The following is a 23,265-nucleotide window of genomic DNA, read 5'->3' as shown; positions in this document are numbered from 1 at the left end:
ACTGAAGCTCCTGTGGGGCTGGGCCTCCAGAGTGAGGGCAAGGTTCCTAACTCATTTTGCCCAGTGAGTGACTTGCCCACATATCTGATTATTCCTGTGCTTTCCTATCATTCCAGGAACACTTGCTCAGCCTTAGGGACAGGCAGCAGCAGCAGCAGAGGCACTGCCCTAAGGAGTCAGGAGTGACTGACATACCATGATCTTGGCAAGGCAGTCTTCAGTGTTCTCTGCTGATTCACACTCTATTTTCCCTTCACTGTTTACACTCCACTCGTCGCACTTGGCCCGCTCATGGTGGCCTATGGCACACCACTTCACACGCTTGCATTCATCCTTTGAAGTGTCCGGGCCTAGAGCATAAGAAAGAATAGGAGGAGTTCAGCTGAGGTACCAGAAGCTGCCTGCTGGTTATCAATGTTACTGTCTCCATGAAAATGCTGGGATTTGCCCAAATAGATTCCGTTCAAGGAATTAATCATCTTAGAAAGCAAAGGCAATAACAATCTCTTGATTGATGTCCTATCATTTAGATTTACCTTAAAATTACTTCTTCTGAGAAGCCAACCATTCTACCAACCACCGAGCACTCTAGCTCTTCAGACTAGTTTTTTTTTCCCTCTTCTTATTGAAGTAGCACTTAACCACTTGAGCTGTTCGTATTTATTTGTTCATTGTTTACTTTCTGTTGCCTGACCTGTGGTGGCTCAGTGGATAAAGTGTCGACCTGTTTATTGTCTGTTCTTTATCTCAGGCAGGCAAGGGCCATGCCTGTCTTTTTCTCCGCAGCACCCTCCTTGTTCAGGGCAGTGCCTGGCTCGTGGTCAGTGTAATAAATATCTGCTGAATAAATGGACACCTACTTAACTATTAGACTTAGCTCAAGTGTCACTTAAATCCAGGACCTGTTTTTGTTTTCATGATTTCATAAGGCTATGATCTTTTGTTCTGTGTTTTTCTTCTTCTGAGTAAATCTCTCCTTTTTAATTGATCATTCAATAGAATGACTATTCATTGAACATTTGTTTTTTCCACTGGTAAGAAAGTTTCATGATAGCAGAATTTAATATGAGTTTGTCTCAACATTATATACCCAGCACCTAACATAATTTATGGCCAGATAATCAATAAATCTGTTGAATGAATGAATGAATGAATGAATAAATGGATGAATGCACGAGCCTCCAGTGACCCAAGGAAATTCAGGAACAGGATGGACCTGTCTAGAGCTCCAGCTTCAGTAGGCCACATGACCATAGTCCTGGCTGCTGATATTCAAGTACTTTCATTATCTTTGACTTACTTTGTACCAGGCTAATTGGTTTCACAAAGGGGTTGGGGTGGCCCTAATTTATACAAAGAAAATAATATTATTTTAAGCATGAATTTCCTGTAATGCCCTTTGGTGATGTGAAGGCCTATCTCATAATGAAGAATACCATTTAGCATCTGTCCAACAGGTAGGGCAGATAAAGGAACATCAGGACAGATGGGTTCAGTACCTGGACAGACTCTACCCCTGGTCCCTGCCCTCATCAGGTTTCCAAGCTCCTGCCCTCCTCAGGTTTCCAAGCTCCTGCCCTCATCAGGTTTCCAAGCTCCTAAGGTCACATGATCCTTCCCAAATACTTACGAGTCTCCTCCCTAAGATTCTGAAGAGCAGTGACATACTCATATCCAAGGTACATCCAGGAGTCCATCCTAGAGGGAATCTTTAAAAACCCTTGGGCAGAGTCCTTAAACAGCAGGTCCTTCCCGTGAGTGGAGCTGAAGAGCTGGAACTCATTAGCTGTACCTCGGCCATAATGTTCCTGTTTAGAATAAAATACCAGTGAATGGCTACAGTGACAAAGTAGGTTGTGAAATGGGACTGAAGAGAAACAAACATCCCAGTAAACTAAATTAAACCATGAAATTTTCAAGATGGCAGGAAAGAGAGCAATCGGGCCTTCTCTTTCCTACCCATCACCTTTCCCACTCACAGCCCACTGGGGGGTCTGCCACACCCTGTTTCTGGATGTGTTTCTGTGCCTGTCTCCCTGGCAGCGTTGATGGCGGACTGACTGAAAGAAAAGTATCTCTGTCAGATGCTGACACGGTGTGGTCACCACTGAAACTCTCGATAGACGGACAAGAGGGCTGGAGGGTAGAGAGTGGGCTCGTTTCTGGCGTTCTGCTCTAGTGATGTACAGCTGGTGGGGCACGCAGCTCCTTTGCAGTCAGGTTATGGGACATCAGGAAAGAGATCATTTCTTCTGGGGAGGTCATGGAAGGTTTCACGGGGGAAAGCCACGGGTGCCCTTGTCCTGGGCCTGACTTAGATGGAAAGAAATGGAAGAGTAAGGAGCATCTTCATGTCAGTGGTCTTCCTGTAGGGGTCTGGCAGACAATGATACAGGACTAGGCTCTGTGCCACTCTGAGAAGGAAGCACTTTTAGATAAGTGGGCGATGTGTGGCACAATCTTCACTATGTCCTAAAGACAGAAGGTTCTACAGTGGCAATAAGGGAATGAAGGAAAATGCCCCAAATCCAAGCAGAGACCACCAAGCAGGAAGGAGGACAGTGGGTTTGGTACCTGGGCCTTGTTGAGAAGCTCCCAGATCAAGTCCTCCTTGCCATCTACACTTCGGGCCACAACGGCATGGGAAGGGACGCTGGCCAGGTGGCACTCCTCAAATTTGTCCACTGGCTTCCGGGTGTTGTCCCTGCAGAGCAGCTCATACTGGTCCCTGTCAGCCTGGGATGCAAGGTTCTCTGGGGGAGGAAAGCCCAGATGAACCTCCTGCGGGCAAAGCCACGAGCTGCCACCCCCTCCCACTCCCCTGCTGTCCCACTGTGTCATAAACTCTGTAAGCTGAGAGGCTTGAAGCAAACACCGAGGGCCAAGAATATAAGGAGATTGACTTGTTCAAGATCCCACAGCCAATTAGAGGCAAGGGAGCTTCTAATACCCAGGGCAGGGCTGACTACCCCGAACCTGACAATTGGTCTTATCTCAGAAGGCCAAGGTTGGCCAGACCTGCACCTAATCCTGTGCTAGGGCAAAACGTAACAGAAGGAAGGGTGCCTGTATCCTGGAGACTGAAGGAGGGAAAGAGGCCCAGGAGTCCAGGCGGGGACCTCACAGGCACAGGTAGAAACCCAAGCAGTGATAAAGGAGGCTCACGCTATGCTCATGCCTGACTACTGAGCATGGAAAAGGAGGCAGGAAGAAGAGAAAGCCCACTGCTTGGAGGGGATCAGCAAATCCTTCCTCTGTCACTTACCGAATACTGTCAGGTGCTTGACAAAGGCCACTTCCCCAGCATCCTCCATCAGACACCTGTAAAAAAAAATATATAGGAGGGTTTCTGCAAGACAGGCTCCTGTCCTTGGGCTCGAGGGTCTAATCACACTAGCTGGCCAGGAGCAAGGGGAGAGGCCAGTGGAGGCCTCTGCAAACCCACAGCAGAGGAAGCACGGTGGCGCTGATATCTAGGGTACCACCGACGTGGGAGGGATGAGCTCACAAGAGCTGGAGGTCCCTCACCATGTGCCCCAAAGCAGCAAAAAGGCGTGGAAGATATAGTACAGAGAACAGTTTTCAAACTTCTGAAATGGAGATTAAAGACACAGTATCTCCTGAGGGGGGAAAAAAAAGTACCCTTAGCTGGCTATTAAACTTTAGAATATATCCAAGGGAAAAGAAGAAGCAAGAAATGAGCCATGTGAGCTGCCTGCACAGAGGCCAGGAAGGGAAGCAGGAGAGGCCGGTACATTGAACAAGTGACACACTGCTACAGAAACCAGAAGGCCAGTCCAGTGAAGGATGGCCTGGACTCTAGGGATGTGCCTGTTCCCTCAGGCTCGGCCCATCCCAGGGACAGGACACACAGGCCAAATTCAAGGGCTCTGGGGAAACGGAAGCATCCCCAGAAAAGGAGCTTCTTTTTCTCTTTCTTTTTTTCTTTCTTTCTTTCTTTCTTTCTTTCTTTCTTTCTTTCTTTCTTTCTTTCTTTCTTTCTTTCTTTCTTTCTTTCTTTCTTTCTCTCTTTCTCTCTCTCTCTCTCTCTCTCTTTCTCTCTCTTTCTTCCTTTTTTTCTCTCTTCTTTCTTTCTTTCTTTCTTTCTTTCTTTCTTTCTTTCTTTCTTTCTTTCTTTCTTTCTTTCTCTTTTGTATTTTTCTGAAGTGAGAAGTGGGAGGCAGAGATTTTCACATGTGTCTGACTGAAATCCACTCAGCACGCCCACCAGGGAGCAATGCTCTGCCTATCTGGGCCATTGCTCTGTTGCAACTGGACCATTCTAGCACCTGAGGTGAAGGCCATGGAGCCATCCTCAGCACCCTGGCCAACTTTGCTCCAATGGAGCCTTGGCTGTGGGAGGGGAAGAGAGAGAGAGGAAGGAGAGGGGGAGGGGTGGAGAAGCAGATGGGCGCTTCTCCTGTGTGCCCTGGCCAGGAATCAAACCTGGGACTTCCACATGTTGGGCCAATGCTCTACCACTGAGCCAACTGGCCAGGGCCAGGGAATGGGGCTTCTTTATTGATGTCACATGAAGGGAGCTAGCACTGGCCTGGCCTGGGGAGTCCCAGGTGGATCACTGAGTCACTGTGAGGGGATTAGGCCTCCTGAACACTCCTACTGCAGGCTGGGCTCAGCTCTGGGCCAGAGAGGATTTCTCAGCCTGAGGACACTGAACATGGAACAGCAGCCAGTCTCACTCACTTGAAGGCACCCGAGTAGCCAAAGTACGGTTCATGGTTGGAGCAGGCACACTTGTCTGTCCCCTTCCCAGCACACAGTTGACACAGTTTGGGGAAGGCTGTCCGATCCGCACAGGGGACACAGCTGCCCGCGAAGAAATTGGCCACTGCTGCTCAACACAGAGATGTGGACACGGGCATGAGCCATCCCAGCAAGAGACAATTACAGCCCCAGCCCAGACTCCTGAGTGAACAGAGAGTGACCAGAACAAAACCAGCACACCAGGCCCCGCTGGCCCTTCTCTGTGTTCACTCTTCAAGATCAGAGTTTCCAAAAAGGGTTGAGTTAACCCCTGTCCTCCCACAGCCCTCCCCGAGAACCAGGACTGTGCCTGCCACCTACCATGGCCTGTCTCAGTTTCCCTGCCTTGTCAGATTGGAACAGCTCAGAGAAAGATCTCTCCTAGAAGCCATGCCCAGAAGATGACAGTCTCACCTGGACAGGTGCATGCCAAGCTATGGCCAGCAGATGGCCACCAGAGAAAGCTTCAGCAGAATGGGAGACACGTGAGCCACAGAAAAGAAGGCACCCCAGGGAAGTGGACAACCCTCTGTTGGACCTGATGCCCTCCCCCCGACTCCTCCAGACAGCCTCTGCTGGGGTGTTGGGGGCTCAGAGAAGAAAAGACTCAGCTGACACCTGCCAAGAGCTGCTGTTTAAAACCAGTTCACCTCCCACCTCCACCCCAAGAGCCATCACACTTGACCACCTGATCGTGTCTGAATGACCTCAAGATGGCCTGTGTGGGCACCTAAGACACAGACATCTGCCCGAGGGCACTCATCCTCCTGCTTACCTTTCTGAAGAGAGTCCCGTGGCTCAGGCAGTTGCCAATAGAGTAGGCCCATGGGGATGTTCCACCCAGCAGACCTGCCAAGGCCTGTGTGACAGGACTTCCTGCCTTGGAGCTGGTTCAGCTGGAAGCCGCTGCCCTTCTTCACCACGGCCACAGCATAATAGTGGGTTTGTGGATCTGCAAAGCAGTAGTGTGAATGGAAGACCCGCAACCTGGGCCTCGGGGAAACATTGTTCATCACTGCTGGGCTCCTGACTAGGGAAGGGAACCCACAAGGTTGGGTTGTAAAGAAGGAGGGATCAGAATAACTTTCCTAGGCTTTCAGGGAAGGACAGGATCACAGACGGGGCATTTGTGATAATCCTCCAGGCCAACACAGGCAAGAGGCCACATGCACATGTGCCCCAAATGATTTTTCCTTCCCTGCCCTTGCAAGTTGTCTGCCTACATCTACCCACTGAAGCCTACCAGGAACTGGAGTTGTGGCATGGAAGCCACAGTCCTGACTCCCTCTAAGTATGTCCTGGGACACAGGGTCACAGGCCCAGGGACAGTCAGGTTACTCTCAGAAAAGACACAGGCTGTCAGAGCTCTGACTGTGTGCTCCAGTGTGGTCTCTCCTCTGAATAAGGCACCCATGGTTCTTGGAGAAGTCTATATACAGCTCTAAACCCTAATGGTTTGGGTCAGTCTGCATAACCAGCCCAGAGCCACAGAGGCCTTGAGTTGTGCCTGTGGTGGACAATAGGGCCCCTCAATGCCCACTCGCTCCTCCATTACCTGCCTAAACAAGACAAGACTCTACCAGGAGAGAACAAGCATCTATCAGGAGAGAACAGCAGTCACAAACTCTCTCCTGGGTCCCCAGGGAGAACTTACTTTCCTTTGACCCATAGAACTCCGCCACTACAGGTTTCAGGTTGTAGGGGGCCAGGCCTGCCTCAAACACCAAACCTCCATCCAGTGTCACAGCGTCTGCTTCGTTTGCCTAAAGGAAACAGACCAAGCACCAATGAAGCCCTCAGTTCTAGGAAAGCCAACTTAAACCCAGGCAAGTGGGTGACTGGTGAGGCTCCTTGTAGCTGGGGCTGGAGAAACCATCGATTTGGCCAGACCACACAGTATCCCAAGTTTCACTTGACACCACCGCCCTGGTGAGGGAATTTGGCCACCATGTTCCTATCCCCCCCACACACACACACACACACATAGAGGGAGCAATGGGTTATTTTTCTTTTCCCTGGTGAGAAGTCTGGATTTTGCCCAGAAACATATGTGTGAGCTTTAGGGTCAACCTGAACTACAGAGGCTTTACCTAGCAGACCTCGTGGGGGTGAGCGGCCCTCCCACACCAGACTGGGTGCACAGACCGGGCGCACAGACTGGGCTCCACAGGCTCTGAAGGAGGTTGCAATCACTCACTGAGGTCGCCTGTCTCTAACACATGTTTACAGCGAGAACCCAGGTGCTTTTGTTTGGTGACCCCTTTATCTTGGGCTTCACAGACATCACTGTGAAGCCCTCCTTATGGAGGAGTGGAGCTTTGATGATACTCTTCTCCACTCTGATTCAGTGTTCGGTAGTGTTCCTTCCTGCCCTGGCTCCATATAACTGCAGGAGTCTTTCATTCATGGTTTTGGTTTTCTCTGGATTTAACATCTTGCTTCTGAACTAAATGTTAAATGATTATCACTTCTATTATGGTTCCTTGTTCATGGCTCAGGCATGTCATAGCTCACCACTCTCCAACTCAGCTGCATTTTACACATTAAAAATTGGGGACACAGAAAATTTAAGTCACTTTTCTAGGGAGCATAGCTAGTAAGTCATGGAGCTGAGATTCAAATACAGCCACTAATGGGTTTATTTCTTCTACTACATTGTTACTTGCTGGTTGTTGTTGTTATTTTAGTTTCTGCTTCAACTTTAAAGTAATAGTATTTTTATTTATTTTTAAATTTATTGGGTTGATTTGCCTGACCTGTGGTGGCGCAGTGGATAAAGCGTTGACCTGGAAATGCTGAGGTCGCCGGTTCGAAACCCTGGTCTTGCCTGGTTAAGGCACATATGGGAGTTGATGCTTCCAGCTCCTCCCCCTTCTCTCTCTCTGTCTCTCCTCTCTCTCTCTCTCTCTCTCTCTCTCTGTCTCTCCCTCTCCTCTCTAAAATGAATAAATAAAAAATTAAAAATATTTTATAAAAAAAATAAATAAATAAATTTATTGGGTTGATTTACTTCACCAAATGATACAAGTGTCAAGTGTACAACTCAATATAACACAATTTACACACTGCATCATGTCCCTTCCTCGCCCCAAGCAAAGTCCCTTTCTGCCCCCATGTCCCCCCATTTGCCATTTCCCTCTACCTCCACCCCCCTTTCCCTCTGGCCATGGCCACTGTCTGTATCATGTGTTATGTATATATGTTTTTATTAATCCCTTCACTTTCTTTGATCTAGTCCCCTTTTCCCCCTTCCTTCTCACAACTGTCCATCTGTCCCCTGTGTCCATGCCTCTGTCGCTATTTTGCTTCTCAGTTTATTGTATTCATTAGATTCCTGGTATAAAAAAAATCATATGGTATTTGTCTTTTTCTGCCTGGCTTATTTTACTCAGCATAATAATCTCCAGGTCCACGCATGTTGTCACAAAAGGTAAGATTTCCTTCTTTTTACGACTGCATAGTATTCCATTGTGTAAATGTACCACAGATTTTGTATCCACTTGTCTGCTGACGGACATTTGGGCTGCTTCCAGATCTTGGCTATTGTACATAATACTGCAATGAACATGAAGGTGCATATATTCTTTTGAATTGATGTTTTGGTATTCTTAAGATATATTCCTGGAAGTGGGATAGTTTACTTTAAGTATTTTAAGTACATTCCCGCTGTATCTATAATTTATTTTCTTCTAAAGTGAGAAACACTGTTTTTTTCTATAGACTCTTAATAAAATATTTCTACTACCTTTTCTTCTACAACTATCTTTAATCAAAATAATTTTTTTAGAAGCCCTTGCCAGTACTCTATGAATAGTTATTACTGATAAAATTACAAGGCAAAAACTATAGTGCCATGCCCTGTGTTTACAGGTAAGCAATAAGACATTATTTCTAAATGAAATAAAATATTATTGTAAGCCAAACTATGTATGAATCTAGCTGCAACTTTTCTTTTTAATGCTGGGATTATTTTGTTGTTTTACGGTAATAAAATACATAACAAAATTTACTGTTTAGCCATTTTTACATGTACATTTCAGTGCCACTAAATACATTCACTTTCATTCCATAACTAGACACAGATAGGAAACAATCTTTGAGGCTTCCTTAGTATCACAAGGAAACCTGCAGAGACTCTCTCTACCTACCACACACATTGTACAATAAAAGTAAATAAGCAGACAAACTGGAGCTTTTCCCAGGAAAATTAGGTTGGGCCTTTCTCGGCCAAGATACCAGTATCCTGGGCAAGAATCACGGAGCCTCAGGCTCTCAGGAACCAAGGAGCCAACACCCAATTCATGGGGTCCACTAGAGCAGCAGGGATTCTGAGGACCAGTGGGGGGTGGGGAGTGGGCATTAAAAGTCAAACTTGACCTCCTAGGTGTGGATAACCAAACCCATAAGAGCACAATGCATGGTCATCAACAGGAAAAATAGACTTGGGCCCTCAAGGGGTGTAGAGGTTGGAACTATCAGATGCAACAGAGAAGAGCTACCTCTGAGGTATTTAGTTTTATGTACACAATGATGGCTGCAATCACAAGCCTGAGCCTGTAGAAAGGAAATTGCCAGAAATAAAAGAAAAAAATTAACTGGTGCTTCTAGAAACAAAAAAAATATATCTGTCTGACCAGGTGGTGGTACAGTGGATAGAGTGTCAACCTGGGATGCTGAGGACTCAGGTTCAAGACCTCAGTTGGTGGCTTGTGAGGACTCAGGTTCAAGACCTCAGTTGCTGGCTTGAGCGCAGGCTCACCAGCTTGAGTGCAGAGTCACAGCTTTAGTGTGGGATTATAGACATGACCTCATGGTTGCTGGCTTGAGCACAGAGGTCTCTGGCTAGAAGCCTGAGGTCACTGGCTTGAGGAAGGGGTCACTGGCTCAGCTGAAGCTCCCCACCCCCAGTCAAGGCACATATGAGAAGCAATCAGTGAACAATTCACATGCCACAACTATGAGCTGATGCTTCTCATCTCTCTCTCTTCCTGTCTGTTGAAATCAGAAAGTAAATGAATGGGAAACAAGTTGATTAGACATGTTTAAAGTGAAAATTAGTAAAGTGGAATGGAAGCTACGTATATCTAATACTAGATGCTGGCAAAAAGAGATGCAGATAATGGAAATTATACAAGAAAGATTAAAAGATATGGAGGCTAGAGTAAAGAAAGCCTGACATGTGTCATCTTGGAACCCTAGAATTTAAAAGAAAAAATGGAGACACTGAAGAAAAGGCAGTATTTAAAGAGAAAGTGGCTCAAAGTTTTCCAGAACTGATGACAAACATGACTCCATCGATCCAATATACCCTAAGTAGGATAAGTACCAAGATTCAGGTGCTGGCCAGTTGACTCAGTGGACATAGCGTCGGCTCAGCGTGCGGATGTCCCAGGTTTGATGCCTAGTCAGGGCACACATGAGAAGTGACCATCTGTTTCTCTTCCCCATCTTCTCCCCTTTTTCTGTCTCTTCCGCTCTCACAGCCAGTGGCTAGATTGGTTTGAGCCTTGGTCCTGGGTGCTGAGGATAGCTCAGTTGGTCCAAGCGTAGGACCTAGTCTGGGGTTGCTGGGTGGATCTCAGTCAGGTGCATGCAGGAGTCTGTCTCACTATCTCCCTTCCTCTCACTTAAAAAAAATTTTCACAACTGGAAATATCATAGTGAATCTGTGGAACATTACAGACTAAGGAAATGAAACCTCAAAATTATCTAGAGATGATGATTGAAAGAATGACAAGACAACACAAAGCCACTCGACAACTACAGCGGAAGTCAGGACACAGTGGAATAATATTTTTAAACTCTGTGAAAATGTCAGACTAGAATTTTACATTCAGCAAAATTATCACTCAAGAATATATTAGAGAACTCCTAAAACTTAACAATGGAAAAACAAAGAACCAATTCAAATGAGCAAAGGACTTGATTAAAGTTTTCTTCAAAGAAATTATATGACTGGCCATTAAGCACATGAAAAGATGCTCAAGATCACTAATCATTAGGGAAATGAAAATCAAATCTAATACAAAGAAAACAGACAAGCAAACCACTGAGACATTTTAACACCAAGAGATTCACTCTAAAGGGTCTCCAATATGACATATTTCAAGAAGGAAACATGTCTAGAAGGATGGTCTGAAATATGAGAAATAATGGTGAACAGATTAAATGGCAGAAATGTAGGTTAATCCAAGTACTCTCTATCTTTCTCCCCTTTCTGAGTTTTTGGGTGTGTGTACACACACCTAACATAGACACATACACAGACACATACACACAAATATACACTTATAGAGTGTCTACAAATACATGAAGTATCTACATTGTGGAATTAATAACGATTGACATGAAACATTAAATAGAAATACCTAAATAGGGAAGAGGGAAGTCTGAGCTACTATATTCCAGAGTCCTTTTATCATTTGGTGAGGGGTTAGGGGCCAGTATTATTTTACTATAACACTTTGGTAAACTATAAGTATATATAGTAAAAATTTAGGGGAAATAATTAAAGAATATAATTTTTTTGAATTCACCACCAGTTGGATGGGAAAGTGGGAAAAAAAGATAAACAATGCAAATGAACACACATGTGTGCAAACTCAATTTTTAAAATTCAGGAAAGGAAGACTGGCCGAGTGGTTCAGTGGATAAAGCATTGTCCTAGTGCACAGAAGTTAAGGGTTCACCCCAGTAAGGGCAGGTAGGAGAAGCAATCAATGAATACACAGCTAAATGTAACAATAAGTTGATGCCTCTCTCTCTCTCTCTCTCTCTCAAAAAATGGGAAAAAATTTTTAAAAGTCAGGAAAGGAAAATTAAGAATTGGGGAAAGTAGGACTAAGAGAAATTAAAGAGCAATATGTCAGAAATAAGTCACAATTTATTAAGAACAATACTTATTAATGGTCTAATTAATGGTCTAATCTACTACGTAAAATAAATGAGATTGTCAGATTGCATTAATAACAAAATCCAGCAATAGATAGTTTCAGTAGACACCTGAAGCATAAACACACAGAAAGTTGAAAATAAAGAAATGGAAAAAGGCATAAGAGTATACTAACCAAAAGAAAGTTGATATTTTAGTTATCAGAATTTAGTCAAAAAGTACTTCCAGAGATAGAGATTATTTTATAATGATAAAATATCAAATTCACCAAGAATAGAAGGGATTATTCTCTCATACACTGCTGGTGGAAGTGGAAATTGACTAACTATATTGTATTTGCATAAAAATTGTATACATTTAGCATTGTTTTAAAAGTCTAATAATACATATCCCATGACTCAGCAAGTCTGCCCTGACATATATATATATTTAAGAGAAACTTAATTCTTCTGTCCCGCCTGACCTGTGGTGGCGCAGTAGATATAGCGTCAACCTGGAACACTGAGGTCGCCGGTTTGAAACCCTGGGCTTGCCTGGTCAAGGCACATGTGAGAGTTGATGCTTCCTGCTCCTCCCCCTTCTCTCTCTCTCTCTCTCTCATTCTTTCTCTCTCTCTTTTTCCCCCTCTCTAAAATAAATGAATAAAAAAAATCTATAAAAAAATTCTTCTGTCCCAAGAGATTTGTATAAGAATATTTCTTAAACTCTGATTAGAATAACAAAGACTGAAAACAGACTAAATGGCTAATGGCCAGAAAAGAACAAATAAGTTGTGATATACTAATATAATGGACTAATATAATTGTAAAGCTCTGGAAATGAACGAACAATTGCTATATTCAACAACATGGCTGAGTCCTAGTATAACATTCAGGAGTGAACAGCGAGTATCAGAAGCAGCAGCAAAACTTCAACATTCTTAAATAAGTCTTAATAAGTGTTTGTTTGTTTCTTAGAGAGAGAGAAACAGGAAGTGGGGAGCAGGAAAGAGATGAGAAGCATCAACTCATAGTTGCTTCACTTTTGTTGCTTTTATTGATTACTTCTCATATGTGCCTTGACAGAAGGGGGCAAGCTAAGCCAGTGACCACTCGCTCAAGCCAGTGACCTTAGGCTCCAAGCCACCTTGAGCTCAAATCAGTGACTTTGAGCTCTAGCCACCTCCGGATCATGTCGATGATCCCGCACTCAAGCTGGCAAACCCACTCTCAAGCTGATGAGCCCATGCTTTAGCCAGCAACCTCAGGATTTTGAACTGGGACCTTCAGTGTCCCAGGCTGATGCTCAATCTACTGCACCACCACCAGCCAGGCTTAAATAATAAGTCTTAAAGCTAAAATAAAAGGCAGAATATTCTTAGGATTCTGTTTGCTCAGGAAGAAGAAACACATAGGTCATTGTAAGTAGGGCCAGTGGGTCACACCACCCCAGGTGCAGCCATTCCCACAGACTCCAGTGCTGCTCCAAAGTAGCCCTAGAAGTAAGCTATTAGCAATAATGAAGTTTGGAGAACTTGTGGTGGGTCCATGGATAGTATTATTTTATATTATTAACATATTAAAGAATAAAGAAGGGCTGAACAGATGTCATAATTCAAGTTATAATTAAGCCATGATAGTAACGGAGGTCCAATTTAAAAACAAAAACAAACAGAACACATTCAGTATTTGTACCAAATCACTGATTCCTGAGTTAATCAAGCTCCATGTGGCTGAGTCCAGCCTCATTGCTCCTTCCAGTCTCCTGCTTGTTCTGCTTTGTCACCGTGGTTTCTCTACAGCAACTCAAACAAGCCCAGCTCTCCCCTGTCTCAGGCTCTTTGCACATGCTGTTGTTCACTGTCTGGAATATTGTGACTCTTGGCTTACCAATGCTCACCCTTCATTGCTCCCACTCAGGGAGCACCCAGAGCCCTGTCATAGCATTCTACTTTCCCTTTCATTGACTATCACACAATTTGAAATTTCATGTCTACTTCTTTGCATGTCTTTCTTCTGTCCTGACTAGTCCTCAAGAGTAAGGACCACCTGTGTTTATTTATTTATTTATTTATTTTAAATTTTTTTTTCTTAAGTGAGTAGCAGGGAGGCAGAGACACAGACTCCTTTCTGCATGCGTCCTGACTGGGATCCACCTGGCAAGCCCCCTGTGGGGCAATGCTCTGCCCATCTGGGGCCATTGCTCTGTTGCTGGCAACCGAGCTATTTTAGTGCCTGAGGCGAGGCCATAGAGCCATTCTCAGCACCCGGGGCCAACTTGCTCCAACTGAGCCATGGCTATGGGAGGAGAAGAGAGAGAGAGAAAGGAGAGGGGGTGGGATGGAGAAGCAGATGGTCACTTCTCCTGTGTGCCCTGACCAGGAATTGAACCCAGCATATCCACACACCAGGCTGATGCTCTACTGCTGAGCCAGCCAGCCAGGACCAGGACCACATGTGTTTAAATCCACCACTGCAGCCCCACTGCCCAGCACAGGGTCTGACAAAGGGCCACATGAGCAGGAACAATGCTGATGGAGAGAAGAGGATTTTGGAAAGCCTCGAAAACCAGGGGAGCAGCTATCATCCACAATCCTGACACTGTATTCCTCTTCCCTGTGAGTGTCACTCATCTATTTCCCATGATGTATCAGGAACTTCCAAACATGATTATATGACCATTTTGATAGCAAACATTCTTGTTTTTTTTTCCTGAGTTCAAAGAACTTAGTGCCTCAAAGTAGTTCCCCCCTTTCAGAGCACATTGGATTTTGCTTTGACTCGTTAAAGATGGCTGCCCTGTTTCCATTTCTGAAGTGATTTTCTTAACAGTGGGGGCTGACGACCCCACACATCAGCCTCCTATATGTGAGTACAGAATTGCTCCAGAACAACAGGAGCAAGAGGAAGTCTGGATCGTCTTCCTTTAGGCAGCACTGACTTACCGAGATGGCCTTGATGCACTCAAGGTAGGAGGTTCTCTTCACGCAGGTGACAAGAGGTCCATCCTCTGGAGGGGCTTTTTGCATACTGTCACGGAAATTGGTGCACTTACTGGCTTCATGATTTGAGACGGTGCACCATCTCACAGTTTTCTCAGGGACAGCCAGACACAGCCCTAGGGGAGAAAGGCAGGAGGTCCCTGTTCCAGTAGGAGAGACAGAAGCACCCTCTGAAGGGACCAGAAGGCTCCATCCCCTCTGACCTGTCCTCCTCCCACTGCTGTCCATGATCAATGAAGGGTACAGATTTCACTACATTCTGGCTGAGGACAAGAGACGGTAACCCTAATGACTCTCATTTTTCTACTTATCACCAACTGCTGGCCAGAGAGATGCTTGCTTGACCTTCAGTTCTCAATGGGAGACCACAATCTTGTGTTCTTTGTGCCTCCTTCCCTTACCATCACGAGACTGCAGTGGGACATAAGCCTCACCAGTGGGATAGGGCATTGGTTCAACACCACAACTCAGGAAGCTAACAAGGTAGGAATTTTTAAAAGAGAAGGGAACTGTGCTCAGAGAGATGTTTTATCCAGTGTCATCCAGCCTATTATTAGTGGCTGAGAGTGGTCTGGAAACCAGGCCTCCTGACTTTGGTCTCTGCCCAGGGAACTAAAAGAGATAACATTCTGACTTATTTACATCTGGTTGACCAGTAGACAGAGGCAAATGACTGATGAGATAATGACTTTTCCTGTGACACTCGTCAGTCACATTCTGTCTCAGGAATAACTAGAGACGCCACACATTCAGTGGTTCTCTCTCTTTCCAATGACCCCAATTTTCACCAGTCTTTTTGGCTACAATTAGGTGAAGCTAAAGCCAGCCGTGTCTGTAGCTCCTGAAATCCATGTGGTTGCAGATGTGTTGACCCCATCACCTAAGCTTTGGCACTGTCCTCCAAACCCTCTGTTATTGCCACTCTCCATGGATCAACTAACTCAGGGAAACCAATGAATATCCACAAAGCACAAAGCCGGAGAGGGGGGATGACCAGTTCTCCAGAATGCATAAGAGAGAACCACAGGTAACTTACTGCCCCAGCCATCCCTTATCCCAACTTTGCCCTGGAAAATCACAAAAGGCATCAGGACTCAGTGGCACACCCTCCCACAAACCACTTCTCCAGACCTTCCCCAAGCCGCCCCTCCCGGTGTTCCCGTGGGCAGGAGTCTGTCTTCAGTCGTGCATTTAATTTGCACAGCCCTATGAGGTCCTCTGGGGTGGGCTGTGGGAGGGGCAGCAACGGCAAATGTGGGACCGACTCTCAAGGGTAAACTTTTTCAAAAGAGACAAATGACTAAACATGGAAGTCTCCAAAGGTGTGACAAATACACCATAAGTGGCAGGCAAAAGTTAAAGGACAAAGGGGGCCCACTAATTTCAGGAGGTAATGAGAATGAGAGGTGCTATCCAGTGACAGACCCCATTGCAGGGATGTGTACAGCAAACTCCACTGGTGTCTGGGTCCATAGCCTTAATTATCCTCATCTGCACTCCCAGGCCAGGCTACACTGCCCTTCTCACTGGTGAGGACCCAAGAAGTCTGGCTTTAAATCCCCTGCTCCAAACCCCTGGACAGCCATGCATCATTAGCAGGACATTTTCAGCATAGGTGTCTCCCATGAGGTACCGGACTGCCAGGAGGAGGAGATCAGTTCCAGGGAGACCTTGGATGCCACGCCTAACTGTTTGGACTTGACTAAGGAGGCCCTGGCTGAGGGATATAATAAACAGTGATGGGAGTGCTCCAATTTATTGTGTTCCACTGTTAGAAGATTGACTGGACCAAGAGGCAGAGGAAGAAGCAAGAAGAGCATGAAACAGTGACAGAGGCACAAAGCAGGACCAGCAGGCGGGAGCCGGAGCAGAGCTGCCTCGGAGGCAGTGCTAGAGCAGGTGCAGAGAGGCCGACGGGGGCAGTGCTAGAGCAGGTGCAGAGAGGCCGACGGGGGCAGTGCTAGAGCAGGTGCAGAGAGGCCGACGGGGGCAGTGCTAGAGCAGGTGCAGAGAGGCCGACGGGGGCAGCGTTAGAGCAGGTGCAGAGAGGCCGACGGGGGCAGCGTTAGAGCAGGTGCAGAGAGGCCGACGGGGGCAGCGCTAGAGCAGGTGCAGAGAGGCTGACGGGGAGGCGCTGAGGAAAGGCTCCGGTGCTTCCAGCCCAAGCACAGAGACCAGGGGGCAGTGTGGTGGGGTCGGGCTGTCAGGGGCCTGCCCTGCCCTGCACTCACCCAGGACCGCGCAGGCCAGCAGGGAGGGGATGGCGAGCCTCATCCTCTGGTGTGCTAGGTGGAGCAGCAGGCACAGAGCGACCGGCTTCTGCGCAGCCTCTCCGTGTCCCTCTCCCCTTTATGCCTGGCCTTGCGGACCAAGCACAATCTTTGACCTCCTGTGTTTGCACAGCCCGCTTGCACAATCACCCCTCATCCCTCTTTTTCATTCTTTGCCCCCGCCGATCACCTCATTTCCTGAGCTCTTGGTCAGACCCGTGGATGGAATCCAGCACACACACAAAAAGTGCTGATTGGAAGGAAATTAAAGAAAAATAGATTCCCTTGTTAATGTGTGCTCGCTCTGTACCAAGAACGGAACTGAAACCGGGGGGCGGGGATTTGAGTGAGGCTCTGTTCCTGAATCCTTAAATGGCAGAGCTGGTCTGGCACCAATCCTATGTGCTCATTCTGCAGATGGAAGAGGGCAGGGAAGTGCCCCAGAACCAGACTAGAATGAGAGAATGACAGGCAAAGACCTTCCTGGGACAGGGTGTCAAAAAGAATAAAGCTGGCTTCGAGTCAAAGACAACAGGCTCAACACCCTTCCCTTGTTCCCAGGTGTCTGTCCCCTGCTCCTGGGCTCTTAGTAGCCGGCCCCACTGAAGAGCTGCTCTCCCCCCATGTGCCCTGCTGAGCTAAGGCTCCTGGACCGGAAATCTTTCTTCCTTTCATGCAGCCTGCTGGACATCTTGGCCTCAGGACAGAGTCAAAGGAGAGACCAATTCTCTCCCACTGTAAGCTGCCCAGGAATGCGGTCAAGACTGTGAGACTCAGAACGAAGTGACACATGAGCACAAAGAAAAAGGCCCGGGGGAGGATGTGGGCTGACCTCAATGCCCTGGGTTATCCCAGGCTCTCTCTAGCTAAGGGGTCTCCAAACAGTTTTGATTGCACATTATTATCAGGAAAAAAATAGTGAGGTTGTGTATTCTATATATGGATTTTCTTTTTTTTTTTAAAAGTGCAACCTTTTTATTTTTTTATTTTTTTTAGAGAGGAGGGGGGGAGAGAGAGAGAGAGAGAGAGAAAGGGGAAAGGGGAGGAGCAGGAAGCATCAACTCCCATATATATGAATTTTCAAATGAATATATTTAAGCTTTCTAAACTAATATAAACTAACTTATCCTTTTATAAATTTCTATCCCTTTCATGATTGAAAGGCATTGAGGGGAGGGGTCTGGCTTCATGTGAGGACCTTGAGGTACAGAGGTGAAGATGAAGGGAAAAGTCAGGGGCAGAGCTGGCTGGGAGGGGATTCTGTAGAGCAGGCATGCCTACGTTCAGCTGATGCCTTTCTTAGGCCTCACAGTGAGCTTGCAGAGTCTGCCGGGAAGGAAGAAGGAGAGTTGCCAAATGTTGAGCTAATTCACAAGCTCAGGGAAGCTTGGTGGAGGCCAGGAAGGTCAGTGAACCATGATTCTCTTTCCCAGGCCCCTATTGCACTCACACAGTGAGCCTTTCTGAGGCAGCTTCTCCGGGAACAGGCCCACAGCCTAGCCTGAGCCGCTCAGAGGAGGTACCATGTGGCCAGGCTGAGCCCTCTCCAGACGAGCCAACCTTGTGCCCTGCCTCAGTGGAGTCCAAGCCCACACAAGCGCAGGGGAAGAAGCGCAGAGCCCATGGGAACTGGAGGAAGGTCTGATGAGACACGGACAGCAGAAGTCCCACATCATCTCACATGGGCAGGGGTCCAGAGCCCTAGTTTTTGCTCAGGAGAAGGGCAGGAACAGACCCTGTGTCTTCCATTCCTTGGAGGCAGGGGGGAGGCTGAATGTGGGGTGTACATGTATATAGGACCATGGTTGTATGGCTGTGCCCACATCTGTAATGAGTGGGGGGGGGCACAGAGGTGAAGGTTAACATGACAGTGTTTCATGTCCTTGGTGCCCTGTGATATTGATGCCTGTACTCTCCCTTATGTTGTTTAATTCTACAACAGAGACACTCTGGAGCCAGGAAACTCCTGGTTCCTCTTTTACCACTTAATAATGGCTAACACTTACTGAGAGCTTTACTGGACGCTAACCCTCTGTGATGGGTGCACTAAAACCCCCATTTCACAGATGAAACGAGGAAACTGAGGCCCTGAGAGGTTAATAACTTATCCAAAATCAGCTGAGTCAGAGGCAAGATCAGGCATCTTGTTCTGGAGTATATATACCCATTCACCAGGGAGGCTCCTTCTCCTAGGAAACAGGGACACACAAAGGCCCCAGAGCTCATATGAGAGAGGGTCTGAGAGGGCACTCCAGCCCTGCCGTTTCTCCACAGACACACAGCCCCAGGCTTCACTCTGCAGAGGGCTGGTCCATCGAGTACCCCAACTGCAGAGCCTCAGGCACACACGGGCTTATGTTCAGATGGAAAGAAAATATGTTTGCAGCCCTTTTGTGTGCCACGCGCTGTTCTGGGACAAGATCTTGTGATCTTGACCAACTCCTTTACGAGATAAAATCAGCCCCTCATTGTTTAAATGTGGACACTACAGTAAGAGGACAGCCCCTCATTCACAGAGCTCTGAAACTTGAACTCAAATCTCCCAAGTGTCCCTGCCTTCTGCAGAGCACAACTGCCTTCTTTTTTTTTTTTTTAATTCATTTTAGAAAGAAGAGAGAGAGAGAGAAGGGGGGAGGAGCAGGAAGCATCAACTCCCATATGTGCCTTGACCAGGCAAGCCCAGGGTTTCGAACCGGCGACCTCAGCATTTCCAGGTCGACGCTTTATCCACTGCGCCACCACAGGTCAGGCCACAGCTGCCTTCTTGATACTGATTTTCTCTTTATTCAGGAGGAGAGAATGGGAGGAGGAAAGGAAGAAAGAAGGAAAGAGAGAATATGAATATGAAAGATTTTCCAATTACAGAATAAACCAAATCATTACCCAAATCTTCCAACATAAACAGAATGAAACTTAAATTTTAATAAGATTGTCCCTTCTCTAGAGAAAGCTGAACTTGTGTCTACGTGCAGGGGTGATGGGCAGAAAGGCATTAGTTTAGTTCTCTGAACCAATATTTGTTGTTTCCAAATGTTGCCTCATTTACAAAGAAACAGAACAAACAAAGAGCCTCTCTGTCTGCTTAAAGCAGTCCCTCCTCCACCCCCCACTCGCTGCACTCTGCCCAACAACAGGGCCAGCGCCTTCTCTGAAAGATCTGAGTCTGGGTCAGACTCAAATGCTCATAGGCCTGTTATTCCATAGACCTGCGGCTTGGGGGAAGTGTGGCGAGATGAGCAGGAACGAAGAGCAAGGTCAGTTTAGGAAAACATCAGACAATTTGAAATGCTATATACCAACATTTCGCTCTTTCTCTCTTACCCCTCAGACATCCCTTAACAGTGATTCTCAAGGGATCCATAGAAATATTCTCTTCATGAAGAACAGTCCAGGACCAGATATCTTCACCAACGAATTCTACCAACATTTAAGAACGAGACAATCTTACACGTCTCATCCAGGGAACAGAAAAAGAAAGATTATTATTCCCTGGCTATTTTTGAGGCCAATAAGTATAGTCTGAAAGCAAAAGCCATCAAGGATATCATGACAAAGATTTTTAAAATTATGAACATAGATGCAAAAAATCCTAAACAAAATATTAGCAAATTGAATCCTGCAATATCTAAAAAGGATACTAAATTACCGCCAAGTTGGTTTATTCCAGGAATGCAAGTTATCATTTGAAAAATTAATCAGTGTGATTAATTGATCACATTAACAGAATAAAAGAAAAATTATATAATCATATCTGTACAAGAAAAGCATTTGTTTAAAAAAAAAAAAAGAATAGCATTTGGTAAAATTCAACATCCATTTGTTTAAAGCTTCTTAGCAAACTTGTCCCAGGAAACTTGCTTAATCTAGTAGAGTATGTATGTGTGTGTGTGTGTGTGTGTGTGTGTATATATAAACATATGTAAAAGAAATGTTTTGTATACAGAAGGAATCATACTCAGTGGTAGAACGGTGAATAAAAGCTTTCCCTTTGTGATCATGAAAAAGATCAGAAGGTCTACTATTATCATTTCTATTAACATCTTTACTTGTAATTCTTGCCAGTCCAGGCAGGTAAGAAAAATATATAATATGTAAAAGAATTGAAGAGGAAAAAATAAAACTGTCATTTTCACAGATATATGATTATACATGTATGAAATTCTAAAGAAATAATTAAATATTAAAAAGGTAAATGTTAGGCAATATTAGGCTGGAAACAAGGTAAATTTACAAAAATCTATTATATTTATATACCCAAAGTAAAAAAGACCATGAAAATGCTATTTAAAGTAGTAAAATAATAACAATACCTAGGAATTAGTTTATCAAAAGGTGCCTAAAATTCAAAATACACCAAACTATAAAATACTACTGGGAAAATTTAAAGTAACATTAAGTTAATGAAGGATTATACCCAAAACATAGAGTGGAGACCCAATATTATATAGATGTCAGTTATCTCTAAATTAACATGTAAATTCAATATACTCCCCATCTAACTCCCAGTAAGTGTTTTATATTTTTTGGTGGGAACTGACAATATAATTCAAAAGTTTATATGGAAATGAAAAAGTCCTAAAATAGACATTTGGTTGCTTGTGTAAGCTGTAACATAACAAGGTAAGAACAGAATGTACTTGGTTTTTCTTACCTTGTCTGACCAAATCTGAGCACCAAGATCTAGAATACAACACAAGTATTAATTACCAATAGTATCACATAAGTGCTTTCTGTAACTCGATACTGGGCTAGTAATATGGAATGAAAATTATCAATATATGCAGTCCACTAAATACTACTTCAGGATTTGTAGACATATATCTACCACAGTTGGTATATAGTCTAGTTCTTGTGTTTATACTATTTTTTTCATATTAAGAAGTAAGCTCTTGACTAGCTATGGTTTAAGGTCTTTTTCAGATTCTTCTCATCTTCCTCCTTCTACTTTTATATATATATGAAAATTTTCAAACATATACAACAGTAGAGAAAATAATGTAATAAACATCTATTCGTACCTTACCCAGCTTTGACAATTGTCAGTATTTTGCCAATCTTACTTCATCCATCCTTCCACTTGCACTTTTTTTTCTGGAATAGTAAATATTATATCATTTCACCCACTGTGTATCTCTAACAGCTAAGGAATTCTTTTTTACATAATCATAGTGCATTTATCACACCTGTGAAAATGAACAACTATTCCATATTATCATCATAACACCCAGTTAATGTCAATTTCCCTAACTGTCTAAAAAAGTTTTTAAGTTATTTTGTTCAAATTAGAGTCTAAAAAACAAGATCTAGGTGTTGCATGACTAAACCTCTTAAATCTCTTTTACTCTAAAACAGTCCCCCTACTTTTTATAGTACTTACTTGCTGAAGAAACTGCATGATGTGTCCTTTGGAATATGTGAATTCAGCTGATGCATATCTCCATGGTGTTATTTTGTATTTAACAGTATTTGGTAAAAGCTCCTCAGTTTGGGTTTGTCTGATGTTTCCTTGTGATTTGATTCAGGGTGTGCATTTTTGGCAGCAACTTAACAGAAGTGCATTAGAGTGTTTCATTAGAAGGAGCACAATAGTGATTTCTCCCATTACTGCTTCTGTTAACTTTGTTTGCTTGGTTCAGGTGGTGTCTGACAGGTTTCTACAGTATAAATTTACCTTTGTAACTAATGGGTAGTTTGTGGGAGATACTTGGAGACTATGTAATTATTTTACCCCCCCCCGTTTTAGCATTCATTGATGATTCTTTTTTATTTTCTGTTGATGATTCTTGCCTGAATCAATTATTACTCTATATTGTCAAATAGTGATCCCCTGATTATATTATTTATCAATTGGCATTCTAAAGTAAACAAGTGCTTCTCTTTCTCCATTTATTTATTTCCATGACTATTTTAATAACTGACCATTTGTACTTCTTAATCTCTTTGACCTTTTCCATTCATCTACTCCCAATCCTCTTCCCATCTGGTGACCACCAATTTGTTCTCTATATCTATGAGTTTGTTTCTGTTTTGCTTGTTCATTTATTTTGCTTTTTGGATTTCACATATAAGTGAAATCATATAGTATTTGGCTTTGTCTGACTTATTTCACTTAGCATAAAACATATGACAAAATTTATCATCTTAGCCTTTTTTTTTTTTTTGCAAGAGAGAGAGACAGGAAGGGAGAGCGATGAGAAGCATCCACTCATAGTTGCGATACTTTAGTTATTCACTGATTGTTTTTCATATATGCCTTGTCCGGAGGGCTCTAGCCGGGCCAGTGACCCCTTGCTCAAGCCAGAAACCTTGGGCTTTAAGCCAGCAACCTTTGGGCTGAAGCCAGCGACCTCGAGGTTTCA

General features: G+C 44.7%; 1 protein-coding gene and 1 non-coding gene across 2 annotated transcripts in view; both read right to left on the bottom strand.

The window, feature by feature from the left end:
- The window catches only part of LOC136381906 (serotransferrin-like), a 55,434-nt gene extending 38,416 nt beyond the window's left edge, over positions 1-17,018 (bottom strand). Inside the window, 9 exon segments of the mRNA XM_066350472.1 lie at positions 196-350; positions 1,631-1,808; positions 2,575-2,753; positions 3,266-3,321; positions 4,705-4,852; positions 5,540-5,716; positions 6,419-6,527; positions 14,580-14,752; positions 16,868-17,018. Of these exon segments, the coding sequence (XP_066206569.1) occupies positions 196-350; positions 1,631-1,808; positions 2,575-2,753; positions 3,266-3,321; positions 4,705-4,852; positions 5,540-5,716; positions 6,419-6,527; positions 14,580-14,752; positions 16,868-16,910 (1,218 nt within the window). The 5' untranslated portion in view covers positions 16,911-17,018.
- Positions 4,426-4,501, bottom strand: TRNAV-AAC (transfer RNA valine (anticodon AAC)). Its single transcript has one exon. It is a non-coding gene; the product is annotated as a tRNA-Val (tRNA).
- Positions 17,019-23,265: the final 6,247 nt, after the last annotated feature.

Source organism: Saccopteryx leptura, chromosome 10 (genome assembly GCF_036850995.1).
Source record: "Saccopteryx leptura isolate mSacLep1 chromosome 10, mSacLep1_pri_phased_curated, whole genome shotgun sequence".
NCBI lineage: Eukaryota > Metazoa > Chordata > Mammalia > Chiroptera > Emballonuridae > Saccopteryx > Saccopteryx leptura.
The sequence above is the reverse complement of the archived record's forward strand: the minus strand, read 5'-3'. Positions and strand labels throughout refer to the sequence as shown.